The 13,661-nt window shown below is 37.0% G+C and overlaps 1 protein-coding gene across 1 annotated transcript; it reads right to left on the reverse strand.

Annotated features, from left to right (window-relative positions):
* Window positions 1-9: 9 nt before the first annotated feature.
* LOC104216607 (SUMO-activating enzyme subunit 2) lies at window positions 10-9,878 on the reverse strand. The gene is made up of 11 exons (XM_009766704.2): window positions 9,661-9,878; window positions 9,460-9,549; window positions 7,234-7,317; window positions 6,928-7,146; window positions 5,519-5,620; window positions 4,753-5,211; window positions 4,416-4,645; window positions 2,875-2,968; window positions 2,588-2,770; window positions 2,398-2,495; window positions 10-643 (listed from the first exon to the last, which is right to left on the reverse strand). The coding sequence occupies exons 1-11, from the start codon at window positions 9,691-9,693 to the stop codon at window positions 280-282; spliced, it is 1,956 nt and encodes a 651-aa protein (XP_009765006.1). The 5' UTR covers window positions 9,694-9,878; the 3' UTR covers window positions 10-279.
* Between the last annotated feature and the right edge of the window lie 3,783 nt (window positions 9,879-13,661).

The following is a 13,661-nucleotide window of genomic DNA, read 5'->3' on the forward strand; positions in this document are numbered from 1 at the left end:
CAGGAGACACAATAGTAAATGACCCGATTTGAAAGTGCCTGGTAAAATAGTGAGAATTACATTCTTAGACGGTCATATCTGTTAAAGTCAGAATCAAGACTGCTCCAAATGACAACATTAGAAATGGAGTTACTGGGGGCATCATGCCAGTATCAAAACTTCACGAAGTTTGCACCTAAAGATCAACAACTCATCAGTTAGGATGTGGCAAAAAGAATCACTGTTTCCCTATATCGTACAAAGTTAGAAGCACAGCTAGAATTAAGATCATGGAAATTATTATTGCACCCTCTTTTTCTTGCTGATGTCTGAATTTCCATCAATCATGATAGTATCAGTATGAGTATCATCCTCTTCCACATGGCTTTTAGTCTGCATTTCACCAGTGACACGGGATACCTCTGAATCGGCAGTGTTTGAAATGTCAGACAACTTTCTTTTATTCCCAGCAGAAAGAATTTCAGGGTCTTTGAGAATAATTTCTAACTCATCATCATCCTCCGGCTCCGGCTGAACTGCCTGAGATGCATTGGATGAGCTGGGGCCATTGTCAGATGTTTTGGTTTTCTTTTCTGCTGCAAGAGCTGGTGTCCATCCTGAAAGAACCATTTCATCGGGTTCTTTCTCCTCATCAAACTCTTCTCTGCAAATATAAAATCATATAACAGTTCAAATTAGTTTGAGACTGCAGAGCAAGAAGAGAAGAAAAAGTAAATAATCTTCAGGATTGAGGCCAATGGACAAAATAAACAGCATAAGCAAGTACTTATATACAGAATGCCCTCAAAATAGCAATGTACTCCCAAATACACTAAGACAAGTCCTCCAAAAGGAATACAAAAAGGAAAGGGATCAAACCACCAGGCACACAAAAAAATTTAATGCTTCAAGTCTCATACTATGGATAGGATGAGCTTCAAAAGCAAAAGGAAGGGAAAAACATCAAAGAAGAAAATATAACAATTACATCAAAGCAACAGACAACCACACGACTTGGAACAATAGCCATAGCACAAGTTGGTGAAGAAACATCTAGTCTACGTGTACATATAATGTCTCGAACCAAGCCCAGCAGAGACTACCACATTATGCAGCATGAGAATATCTAATTGAAGAACTCATTGCCGATAGATTCCGGTTGTCTGAATTTTCATTTCCTTATGTCAGGAAGAATTATATTCTTCATGGCAATAACGGGAAATCCCTAGACAGGGAAAACCAAGAACACAAACAACTCTTTAAATCAGCTACAAACATATCAATCAAATTAATCAAGCCAAGATGGAGATTCCAGCTTCCTTTCTAATATGCGAAGCTCATAGTGGAGGAGTCGATCATAATCTAGTGGTTAGTGGCACGTGCACGTATTTCATTTTAAGAAAATGAATTTTAAGTGTCCAAGGTCCATTACAGAATGGTCAACCTGACCCTGGGGATCCTGGAGAGGTCATTTGAGAGTATCTCAATAGAACATCTAACTTCTTTCCCATTGTAATTCATAGTTTAATTGGACAATTAAACATACTGCCTTAATTTTATTCAATTAGATAAGAGGATTCGTTAACAAAATATTGGTGATGCCCATTTACAAGTCTACTAAAAGAGACTTACAGTATCAACATCCTATTTGAAAATTTGGGTCAATCATATTCTTCGAAGAACCTTTGTCAATACAAAAGTGGGCCCCAGAACATAAAAGTGCAAACACAGTTTTAGGTACAAACTGAAACAACTCGAAAAGGAAGCGAGGCGGTTAATTTGTGAGAAGGGAGTGGTTACCTTGACTCCCAGCTATAGCGAGAGAACAAAAGTAATAGACAAACACCTTACAGATATAAGATTAGAAAATTTTCAGGAGAACACTCTGAGATTTTGAAAGTTCTCTTGCTACGCACTTGGACCAAAAAGTAATCAGTCCCCCACAAGCCAGGAGCAGCTCTTTAACAATTAAAAGATCGAATAAAGACTTTGCATCAAGTTCGCCCATTAACTGTATCATATTCCAAAGGCTAGTCCAGGCCAGGTTTAATAAGCATGATTCATTTAACAACACCAACTTGCTCTTCTTCTTTATTTCTTTCTTTCTATGCATCAATCCAAACCATAATCTTAATCCGGCAGAATTAGAAAATTACAAGTCAAGCAGTACAACGAATAAGCACTAAAACAGATTCAAGGGAGCATGCAATTAAGGTTGCGATGTAAGATATGAATGAATCAAAAGGAAAAAGAATGAAGAATCATTAAACTTGAATGAACTATCATGTCAAGTTCCACCAACAACTTAACTTCTGAAATATCATCAGCTAACTCTCTATTGCTAAATACCAAATAACATTACGTAAAAGTAAAATTCCATGTAAAGGTAAATCCAACGATAGTGAGAACAAGGAGGACCTGTGCTTAATATTGATGCTACATTTCAGCTCTTGCTGAAGATCCTCAACTGTGAGAATTGTGCCACCAGTAACCGGAGAGGGAAGCTCAGACAGCACCTAAGGGTGTTATAATCACCGAGACAAGTAACTTATCAGCCGATAACTATAGAGCTTCGTCATATACATACACAGACATGACAATACCGTACCTTGTCAAGGTTTGCTGCATAATTGGCAACCTCATCTTCCTCAAGATCATCACCCACCTCATAAAGAAGTGCCACCCCATGCATGATCAATGGGAGGCTCATGCCAAGTTTTGCTTTAACGACCTTCTCAACAAAATCCCTCAACTTCGAACGATGAGTATTGATCTCAAGTGTTAAAGGTGTCTGCTCATATATTTGCATCAAATGAGAAATTAGTAGCTGAAACAAAATTTCGTAAAGCAGGGCAGGCGGAAAGACAATCTATTATACTTTACAGTAGATCATACCTCAGAACAAACATAACAAGACTTGTTTGGCTCAAAGGGCTCCACTGGCATGAGAAGCATCTTTCTTGAGGAATGCTCAAGGCAATAAGTCATCCTGCAAGGGAGTGCACATGCTATTATAAACAGTACCTAGCAAAAAGACATGGTCATTGTTCTATTCGTCGTACTTCTATGCAGCATAAGTTCTCGTCACCGAGTTCTTGATAGATTTGGTCAAATAGGAGTTTGTCCTTATATTGTTAGCTAATAACAAAAAATAAAAGAAAGGGTAGATAAAAGCCTCCTGAAACTTTTTCCTCAAGTCTTTTGATTGTTTTCCTTCTTGGATTTTACAAGGCCCTGGCAGCTTTCTTATTCTTTTTACTTTTTACACGGAACAACAGGATGACATGCATTGCACAATGCTTCAAGAGGTAGGATGCCTTATTTTGATTTTCTACTATTTGCTAAAAGCTGCTAAAATATTCTTTATTTTCTATAGTGAATAATCAGTATGCAATCAATTAACTAATCCTCAATCCCTAATTAGTAGGGTTCCACTATATGAATCCTCTATATCCACTTTGCTCTATTTGGCTAATGCATTCCAATACTATATAATTTGTCTTCAATAATTCAAATTAGGGGTTTTCTAAAACTATAGATTCTCTCATCCACAATCATCCCTACACTGGCACTGGTGATAATCAATAACATTTCACCCAACAAATTGCATTCATGTACTTAAATTGATAATTTCTAGTACTTTATGCAGTGTTCTCGGAAAACCCTTTAAATTTAGAAACAAAACTCCACAACTATTTCGTAGATCAGTTACCTTATTTGTTTACTTTTCTATCAATTCTGCATCAAAGAGACCAAAACATATGATTCCGATAAGAATAATAAATTTGTTAATCAGAATTAAATTTAGCAATGATTTTTGACATAGTAAAAATTATGGTTTCAGACCTTCAGAGATACTTTTACAATGATCCTCTTTTAACAGCTTAAAACTTTTGAATTAGGCAACACACTTTCATGTGGTAAGAACAGGCAGAAGTCCTAAGTTCAAGTCTCTCCACCCATCAACAAAAATATTTCCAAACCGAGCAGAAACATCAGGCCCTCACATGAGCAGCCACGCTGCAGACCTAAATTAGATAATAAAATATCCCCTCTTAGCAGTTTAAACTTTTAGATGAGGTGGTCACTCTCTTCAACAATCGTAATTACTACTTATAATAACTACTGAATTTGTTGCTTCCCCAAATGATTAATCGCTAGCTGATTACAGTTGTTTTTCACTTGATCCATATCAGATGATGAAATCCGCACTTCAACAATTTTGACCAAAATTCATTTTCAAAAAAAAAAAATGCAGCGGGAAGTGGGAAAGAGGAGAACTGGAAGCATGTGTAAATCGCTTCAAAGAAGCCTGTAGAGATCAGTCACAGCCGGCAGGAGTATCTGATATCTTGGCCATTCTAGTTGATCTCCAAAATAATAATTATCTGCTTCCAAGTGAAGAAAAGCGCAGTAAATAGTGGAATCAGTCCTACCTGTAGCTTTTTACATCATTTTGCAACACCTTCATTGCTTCAAGCACAATCAACCCTGCAATGATGGCATTTGTCGTTGCAACGGCATGCACGATATTGCCAGCAATACCTTTAGCTTCAAAAAGGCTATGTAATGGAATCCCAAAAGAAGCGGCACGAATATTTGCAGCAGAAGTCACAAACTCTACAGCCAACTGGTCATCCTTATCAAAACCCAACTGGCCAATTTCCTGCGACAGTGGTAAAGACAGAAATAATTAGAACATAGATTAAATGAAATAGAAATCTAAACTATGTAAAAGAGAACAGAATCAGAAGGTGGGGATGGTATCAAAACCTTCTCTCTTTTCAAGAAAAAGAGTTTTAATGCCTCGAGAAATACTTCAGAATTTTCCTTTAGGCTCCACAAATCCTGAGGATTTTTAAGGCCCAGATATGCCATTGCAGACACTGAAGTGGGGTCACAAGTTTTTGAAGCTTTATCCTTGTTTCCATTCTGTTCAACTGGTTGTGGTGGCAATACATCTTTGGTGTATAGAGGCCTAGGCCTGTTACGGTTCTTCCACGTCTCTTCATTACGTAATGCTACTTCGATGTTGTAACCAAAAACATGATCATATATTCTCCTCCCATACTGCTCAATATCTTCATCAGCTCTACGCTCGAAAACATCTTCCGCATGTTCTGACGAGCTTGAAGCATCAGTAGAACGAACATTAAGGTCATTGTCTTGATTCTTGTCTCCAAAAAGCTTTGTAAATAGCAGGTCTTTTGCCCATACGATGCAGTGAACAAACTGGAATCAGAAAACAATGTCAAAACAAAATGTTTAAGGCAAGTCATTGCAAGTATTATTGTGATGAATACCCATATAAGCCTCTAATATCATAGAAAAAGTAGCTGATAGAGACCAAGTGCCACATTAGTGGCAAGAAACAGAAGCACCTAACAATAATCTCACTGTAATATGTGCAATATGCTGAGAAAATAGCTCTTTCATCATGTATCAGTACCGGAATGACATTTAACTAAATACAGATATACAGATTTACATGGCTCAGCTCAAATTTATATTAACAAAAAGATTAAGCACTCATCAGTACCTTTGATGGAGTGCTTGTGATTGTACAGACAGGGTAAGTTTTTGGAGCTGGTTTAGGCTGACATTCATAACATTCTGTTTTACCCTTCACATGCACGGTGACCTGCCAACAACAAATGAGTAGACCAGAAGAATTTCAGAACTAGTAAGAGTCAAAGGAAATTCAGTCTTTTCTTTTTATAAGGTAAAAGTCGATTTTCATTCGACAAGCATCCAGAGGATGCAAATGTGTTTAAAAAACAGATAGCTCCTGTATAATGCTTTTCAACTCCTATCTAAAACCCAAGGAGCTTACAAAATCCAAAAACAAAAGAGCAATATTTACATTACAATGGTGACACCAAGCAAAAAGATTCAATAAACATCTAGCCTTCAAGGCATGAATTGGAGTTGAGACTCCATGAAAGCACCTTTGATTAGGAAATTCAGTCAGTTGATAAATAGACATAGCAGACCACATGGTAATACACTTTGGGACCAGAACCATAAACAAGAGCAGCCACATAGGAACCTCAGACCTTCAACAACACATAGAAAGCTACAGGATTATGTAGTTCTTCTATGACTTAGAGGGTGTAAAAAACAGATTGACCTTTTGGCTAGAAAGTCTGAATCAAACAACTCCAGAGAAAAGCAGAAAAACATCATTATTGCTCCATCCTTCAAAAGAATGAGGTAAATAAGAAATTGATCACATGCAATAAAGATGATGATAATGATTGCAGGAATTCTTTTGAACAAGACATAATCTGATCCAATTTGGCCAACTCCACCCAACTAACAATTATTTCCAATTTTCCAAGCAGTCTTGAACAGAATAAAAAGTTACTGGATATAACAGCTGTAACGATGATCAACATGTATACTTCATAACAACAACAACAACAACAACAACAACAACGGCCCAGTATAATCCCACAAGTGGGGAACATGTATACTTCATAAATTTCAGTAAAATAGTTAAGAACCTTTTCTTAATATATCTTACTATGAACTGAATTTTTTTCCCTTCAAATTTAGCAATCTGCTTCATAACTCTCACATGGTACATTTGACATCAAAATATTGGAATTGTTTTGTTATCAAGTAAAATAGTGGAATTATAATAGCTTCTTTCACTTGAAGAGGGAAATAGAAGTATAAAATAGCGAGTAGCTGTTTTCAATTGGTAGCTAAACAACCACAACACTTTTCGCCTCGAGAATGCCACATGCAAGACAATATGATAGACTATTCCCTTTATGTTTGTTTTTTTAATTACGTAACTTCCATTATAATATATTACACTGGTTGCATCCAAGTTTGAATGTTGCTAAGAAATCTAAAATGTACAGACTAGCAAATATAAGACAGAGACAGAAGTTAAAATGAAATTTAGTATAAAAAACAGAAAAAAAGAGTAGATTTTACCTGGCCGAGGAAACCTGTAGTCCCACTTTCAACTAATGGGACACCAGATGCCAAACAAAGGCGGTTCACATGTCGCCTAGCATCTAGATTGTCAAGGCCATTAAGCACAACATTGAATTGCTTGAAAAAATCCACATTGAAGTCTGGATCTTTGACATTTGCATGGTATGGTGTAATTCTAATATGAGGCCTAAATTTTAGGACAGCCTCTCTAGCAACCTGGAGAAAATTTTGAGTACATTACTTAGGAACCAAATCTGTCTGAAAATGGAATCCAGAAAAAAGAAATTGATGTGATTTACTTACTTTAGCCTTAGATTGTCCAACATGTTTCTGTCGAAACAAGAATTGTCTATTTAAGTTACTGACTTCGATTGTATCCATGTCAATCTGGAAATAGACAAAATGAAACATGAAACCAGGTTAGAAACTAAATGGAGACAGTGCAAACAAAAGTGAGTCCAAATAACATGACGCAGAACCCTCACCCCACCCCACCCTCACAGATTTCAGAAGCCCCCTCACCCTTCTGCAAACTCCATATGTACATCCGAATAGACTGAGAGCAAATGGAACAAATAAAGATGATCAATGGAGTTCACCCCTAAAAAAACAAAGCACACCCCTACAACCCCCCCCCCCCTCCAGCCCAAAATGCAGGGGTTCTAGTTTTTCAATAAAATCCTGCAATCAGCCTTCCAACCTACAGAGCAACAAAGTGGAATCTCACTCAAGTAGGCTCTGATCCTAGTAAATTCCAATACACGAGCCAGCGCTCATCTATCAATGGAAAACATGTAGAGAAAACATAAAGACTAGCTCTTTCCTATTTGCAGAACAAAGAAAAATCACATCGCATGCATATATCTAACAGTTATTATAGCTCCGGTAATTTAAGTTGCTCGGACTCGGGTGCGGGGATTCGGCTAATAAAAAATAAAGCTATAAAAATATTGTAAAATTTTGAGAGATATTCTGTGAAAAACTTATATGAATATTGTACAATTCAATCTTTCATTCTCCAAGATGGACATTATCCTTTCATTGTTCTAAATCTGTTTTATTTTTTATTTGAGAAATCAAAAATCTCATTTTTTCTCCCAAATTTATCGATGGACTCCGGTCAAGGTGTCCGAAGTCAGTTGAGCACATCCAGGACGTATCCCGTCCGCGTATCCGCACGGGGATGGCACCAAAATCGAAGAGTCCGCGCAACTTAGCCGGTAATCCAACACAAACTGTGGCCAGAGATATTCAAGCTATGATATGTAGATTCCTGTTCTCTCTGCCAGTTGCCTATTTGTAAGGTCAATCACCTTCCTTGCTAATATTACCGTGAAAGAATACCTTTAGAGTTTAGAGTCAGAGAACCAAGGTTTTAGCTGTTCTATAGCATCGGACTTCTCAGGAACAGCTATGTCATTCGATGAGCTGACTCAAATTGTTGCCCGCTTCTTTTGTCATATCAATTTGCTCATAAAGCATGAACACTGAGCTCGTCAATAATCCAAAAATGAGACATAAATCTCTCTATTTACAGTAGCAACGGAATTGCTTATCTGGACAAAAGCTAAACCGTAAAGTGTGTCATCAAAGGCAAAAAACTCTAAGGTCCATTGGAGCTTTACGTGTAACACGCAAATAAAGTGTGGGCTTTAATGAAGACAGGCGGAATTGGAAAATAAATTATCCATGTAGTTCAAGGCTAACATCTATAAGCATGAATAACAAATATATGAACAAAGAAATTGAAAAACGATAAAGTGAAATAACAATTGTTTAGTGTCGCCTCTTAAGGATAAGATCATGGGCAAGAAAAAGTATGCCTTAGAACCTTGATGACGACACTAAAGTGTCCGCTAAGCGAGGCGAAACGTTCAACATGTTTTGAGCCTCGCTTCAGGACTTAAGCGTGCTTTAAGCGCGCCTTTGACGACACTAAACTTTCAAAAGCATATCTCTTCATCCTCTCGAACCATGACAATTATAACCAATAAAATATGCTTTAGAGAACCATGGGGAGGATCCCAGTGGATTTGAAGTTCTAACTAGCTCAAGGAGCAAAATGCCAAATGCTGCAACTTCTCTCTTGAAGCAGGCTCTTGAAGCAGTCGCTCCAGTTCTCTTAATAAATACCAATTCTAATGAATTTTTCATACATATATATAAGGTTGGAGGCCAAAGTTGTAGGCTATGTAGAGAGAACACAACACTTTTCCTCGTATCAACTTTTTATGCACAACCCACCATTGAATAACTGGCAAAAATCGTAATATGTTTTAATGAAGGTGGTGCCTAGGCCATTTTGCGTGCACCTCTGCTATTGTACCAAGTAACTCTGCCCACCAACCCTTAAGCAGAGGAAAGAAATCACGTAGTGTTAAAATCCTAATAGTTACAAGGCAACAAAACTTACTCACTAAACCCTAGAAAAAAGCCCTAATATTTCTAGACCCAAAAGCTAATCATAAACTACTTAACAACAGTAAATATCAAAAAGGCAAACCCAAGATGGGGCTAAATCTTACTTACAATATGAATGTCTTCAAACCCAGAAAGAGCAAGGGTTTTAAGCAGCTCACAACCAATACCACCAGCACCAACCATTAGCACTTTAGCACCCTAAAACACACAAAAAACACATAATATTGCACTCAACTTACAGGACCCACAGAGTGAATAGAAAAAAAATAATAACCAAAACATCAACGATAACTCAAATTTTACGCTTACTTTAATTGCAGCCAACTGTTCCTCAGAAGCCATTGAAAATAGAAAGAAATACAAGTGATTTGTGAAAACAGTGTAATGAGTTGACTACATAAATCTTTTGAAATAGAAAAGGGAGAAGAGGGGAATGGGGTTCGTATTTGTGAGGAATCGGAAGCGAGAACAGTGAGGAGGAATCTTGACAGACAGACTTTTGGCGGAGGGGTTCGAGGAAAGGGCGCCAAAAGAAAAAAAAATGATGTTAATTTCGGAGTAGATGAACCTCTGGTTCGTGCTGCTCGCTTGACTCAACCCTATAGCACTCGGCATAACCTATGTACTTTAATTTTATTTATTTTTTTCTCAACTAATGGTATGAATTTGGTTCTACTTTCATTTTCAGAAAAAGTTTTAAATTATGTATTTGAACTACTTGTACATGTTTTATTACTGTTAATCTTTGCAAATAATAAAGTATGTGTGTAACTACTGTAGTTTTTAGTTTGTTTACGTTGTTAGCAGGTTTCTTGATAGACGATTTAAAGCTTATTACATAAGTTTTATTTAAATCTTACAGTAAAATCGTACATTAAAGAGCTAAAGATTATTTCTCCATTCTTTTCCATCAATAATTCTGAGACTAGAGATGTGCAAGTATCTCTTATTAGATTATCCTTGTATAATGTGTTCAATTGGTGTAGTTCTAATTTTAATTATGTCAAAGCTTTTGTTGATAAATGATATGAAGTGTAATATTTAGGTTAATTCAAGGCTTCGGTGTGTCTTACATTATGAAAGTATTGATTCTTTTTCCAATATTCATCCAATAACTCTAGGATATATGAATGTATTTCCGCTTATGAAACAAGTTTTATCTCTCGTTCTATTTTGATTTGTGAAATGAAAAAGGCAATAAAATATTTCTTTTATCATGCAACTCTTAACTCGCTTATCATGTATAGTTATAACCTAACTACATAATTAACTCTATTTTTTCAATTGGCGGTATTTAGACGTCCAACAATCACTAAGATTCTAATTTTAGTGCATTTTGTAATATACATTAGTGATTGAATTTCAAATTGTTAAGATTATAATTTTAGTGCATTTTGTAATGTGATTGAATTTCAAATTGTACAACTGAAAATAAAAAGGCAAGATAAATATATATGGACAAACAAAAATAATATTGTCATCCCATAATATTCTAAATTGGAATGAACTTGGTCGGGTTTGCAATTGAAGCGATAAAGTGGCCTAACTGCGCTTTTCGAACTGCATACAGATGGCAAAGGACTTTGTCAACACACTCGACTAATTAAGTTAATACCTTTGTAATTAATCTTTAATCGTGCACAAAATGACACATTTTGTAATCACACACTTGCATTCTTGCAATCCTTTTTTGGCTCACAACCCATTTAAGACCATAATTTAATTGTGCTTCAACAAATTTTGAGTTAAATTAAAAAAAGAATATTTGAAAAGGAAGTTATAAAAGGGTCGGTAAAAGCATATTTTTGTACTTAAAGTTATATACTTTTTAAAATTTCTAACTCAAATATTGTTCAAACGCATGCACCTATGACCAAGCGAGCACGAGGCTTTAGACAAGCTTTGCCATGCATGTTGTATTTGATGGACTTTGTATAAAAGAATATTAATAAATAATCATAACCGTCAACCCAACGTATTTGTACTCGCAATAAATAATTGGTCCCCTTAAATTTAAGTGTAACAACTCGACCGGTTGTTCTGTTTTATAGAACCTCGTTCTCTTAAATAAGACACTTCGTACATGCTTATGACTTGCGGGAATGATTAGTTCGGGATTTGGAAGAGTTTGGGTTGAAATCGAAATACTTGGTTGCTTAAGTTCGCCTTAAAAGGCTAAGTTTGACTTCGGTTAAAGTTTTAAGTAAATGACCTCGGAATCGGGATTTGACGATTCCAATAGGTTCTTATGATGATTTCGGACTTGCGCGTATGTTCGGATCGAATTTTGGATAATCCGATAGCGTTTCGGTGCCTAACAGTGAAAGTTGGCTCTTTGAAAGTTTTAAAGTTTTTTAAATTTGGTTTGGAGTAGATTTTGGTGTTATCGAAGTCCAATTGAGATTCCAAGATCGGGAATAGTTTCGTAATGTCATTTAAGACTTGCACGCAAAATTTGGTATCATTCCGAGTAGTTTAAGTACGTTTCGGTGCGTTGGAAGTAAATTGAAGAACTTGAAGTTCATATTTTTGGATTCAATTGGTTTGGGGTGTGATTCTTAGTTTTGATATTATTTTGTGTGTTTCGAGAGTTCAAGCGAGTCCGTTTATAATTTCAAACTTGTTGGTACGTTCGGGCGGGCCTCGGGGGTGCTGGGTGTTAATCGGCCGAGGCTCGGACCAAGTTTGGACTTGGGAGCATCAGCTGAAGCTTTCAGCTTCTGGTGTAATCGCACCTGTGGAGGGCCAGTCGCAGGTGCGAGCTCGCAGAAGCGAGCAAGGACCCGCAAGAGCAGCCCAAGAAGGGCAGCCCAGGAACCGCGGTGCGCCCCATGCTCCGCAGAAGCGGGATCCCGTCCGCAGAAGCGGAGCCAGCCAGCCTTAGGAACTTCCACGAAAGCGGACTTCGGTCTGCAAAAGCGATGCCGCATGTGCGGAATCGCCGGAGGCAGTGTGGTCCTTTTAAAATGGGACTTAGGCATTTTTGCTTATTTCTTACACTTCTTGGGGGAGATTTTGGAGCTGGTTAAGGAGGGATTGTCATCAACTAATTGAGGTAAGTAATTCATACCGAATGTGAGATAAATACATGGTTTATGGGTAGATTATAACTTATAAATTAGTGAAAATTATGGGTTTAGGTGAAAACCTAGGGTTTGATAAAAATAGGATTTAACCACGAAATTTGTCATGGAATTTAGTGAAAATCATATATTTGAGTTCATGAGGTTATGGGTAACAACTTTCTTAGAAAATTTCAGGAATCCGGGCACGTGGGCCCGGGGTGAATTTTAGGGATTCTTCAAATAGGGTTGGAAAATCCCTTTGATAGTTAGGATGTGAACTTTTGAACATGTATTGACTATTTTATATAACATTTGACTAGTTTCGAGTCGTTTGGCACCAAGTTGAGGGTTTAAAGCACAACTTTGAACCGGAAAGTAGGCTTTTAGACGAGGTAAGTCTCTTTTCTAACCTTGAAGCATGGAATTAACACATAGATGAATTGATTAATGCTGCTCCTATTTGTGGGGGCTACGTATGCACGAGGTGACGAGAGTCCGTACGTAGCTACTAATTATGCCATTATCTGGGTAGTCTAGGACTCATACCACGCTATACTTACCATGTTTGCACCCTACTTGTTACCTTAATTGCTTAAGTCATATTGGAACTTGATAAAGGAATTGTAAAAGGTCAAATTTCACTTACTTGAAGTTGTGGACGGGTCACTTGGTTGTTATTGAGAATTGGTATTCCTTTGAATATTAGCCTCTTAATAAATTTTGAATTGATTGTTATAAAGTATTTTCTCTTCTCGCGGTGCGGGCTGAATGCCTCGGTAGCTGATAGATGCATATATGATTCGTGTTGTTCGACCCTCGGCAGTACACAGTTTATATATTTGTATGTTGGATCGGACCGTACAACCTCGGCATAATTCGTGCGTAATAAATTCTTGGAACCCAAATATAATTGATATTACTTCACTGGCCCGAGAGATTAATTGTTAAATGATGGAAATTAATTTGGGTTTTACTATTAGTGAACGAATTGTTTATTATTTCCTATTAATGAGTTTCAGCTATATTTATGCAATCCATGCTTAATTGTAATTTTGGCATTTTATTGTTCGCCCATAGTAAGTGTCAAAATCGACTTCTCGTCACTACTTCTTCGAGGTTAGACTGGATACTTACTGGGTACATGTTGTTTATGTACTCATGCTACACTTCTGCACTAAATGTGCAGGATCTGAGGCAGGTGCATCTGGATCTCAGTCCGGCACACATCCTTGACTACTACGAGAC

Source organism: Nicotiana sylvestris, chromosome 1, assembly GCF_000393655.2.
Source record: "Nicotiana sylvestris chromosome 1, ASM39365v2, whole genome shotgun sequence".
Lineage (NCBI taxonomy): Eukaryota > Viridiplantae > Streptophyta > Magnoliopsida > Solanales > Solanaceae > Nicotiana > Nicotiana sylvestris.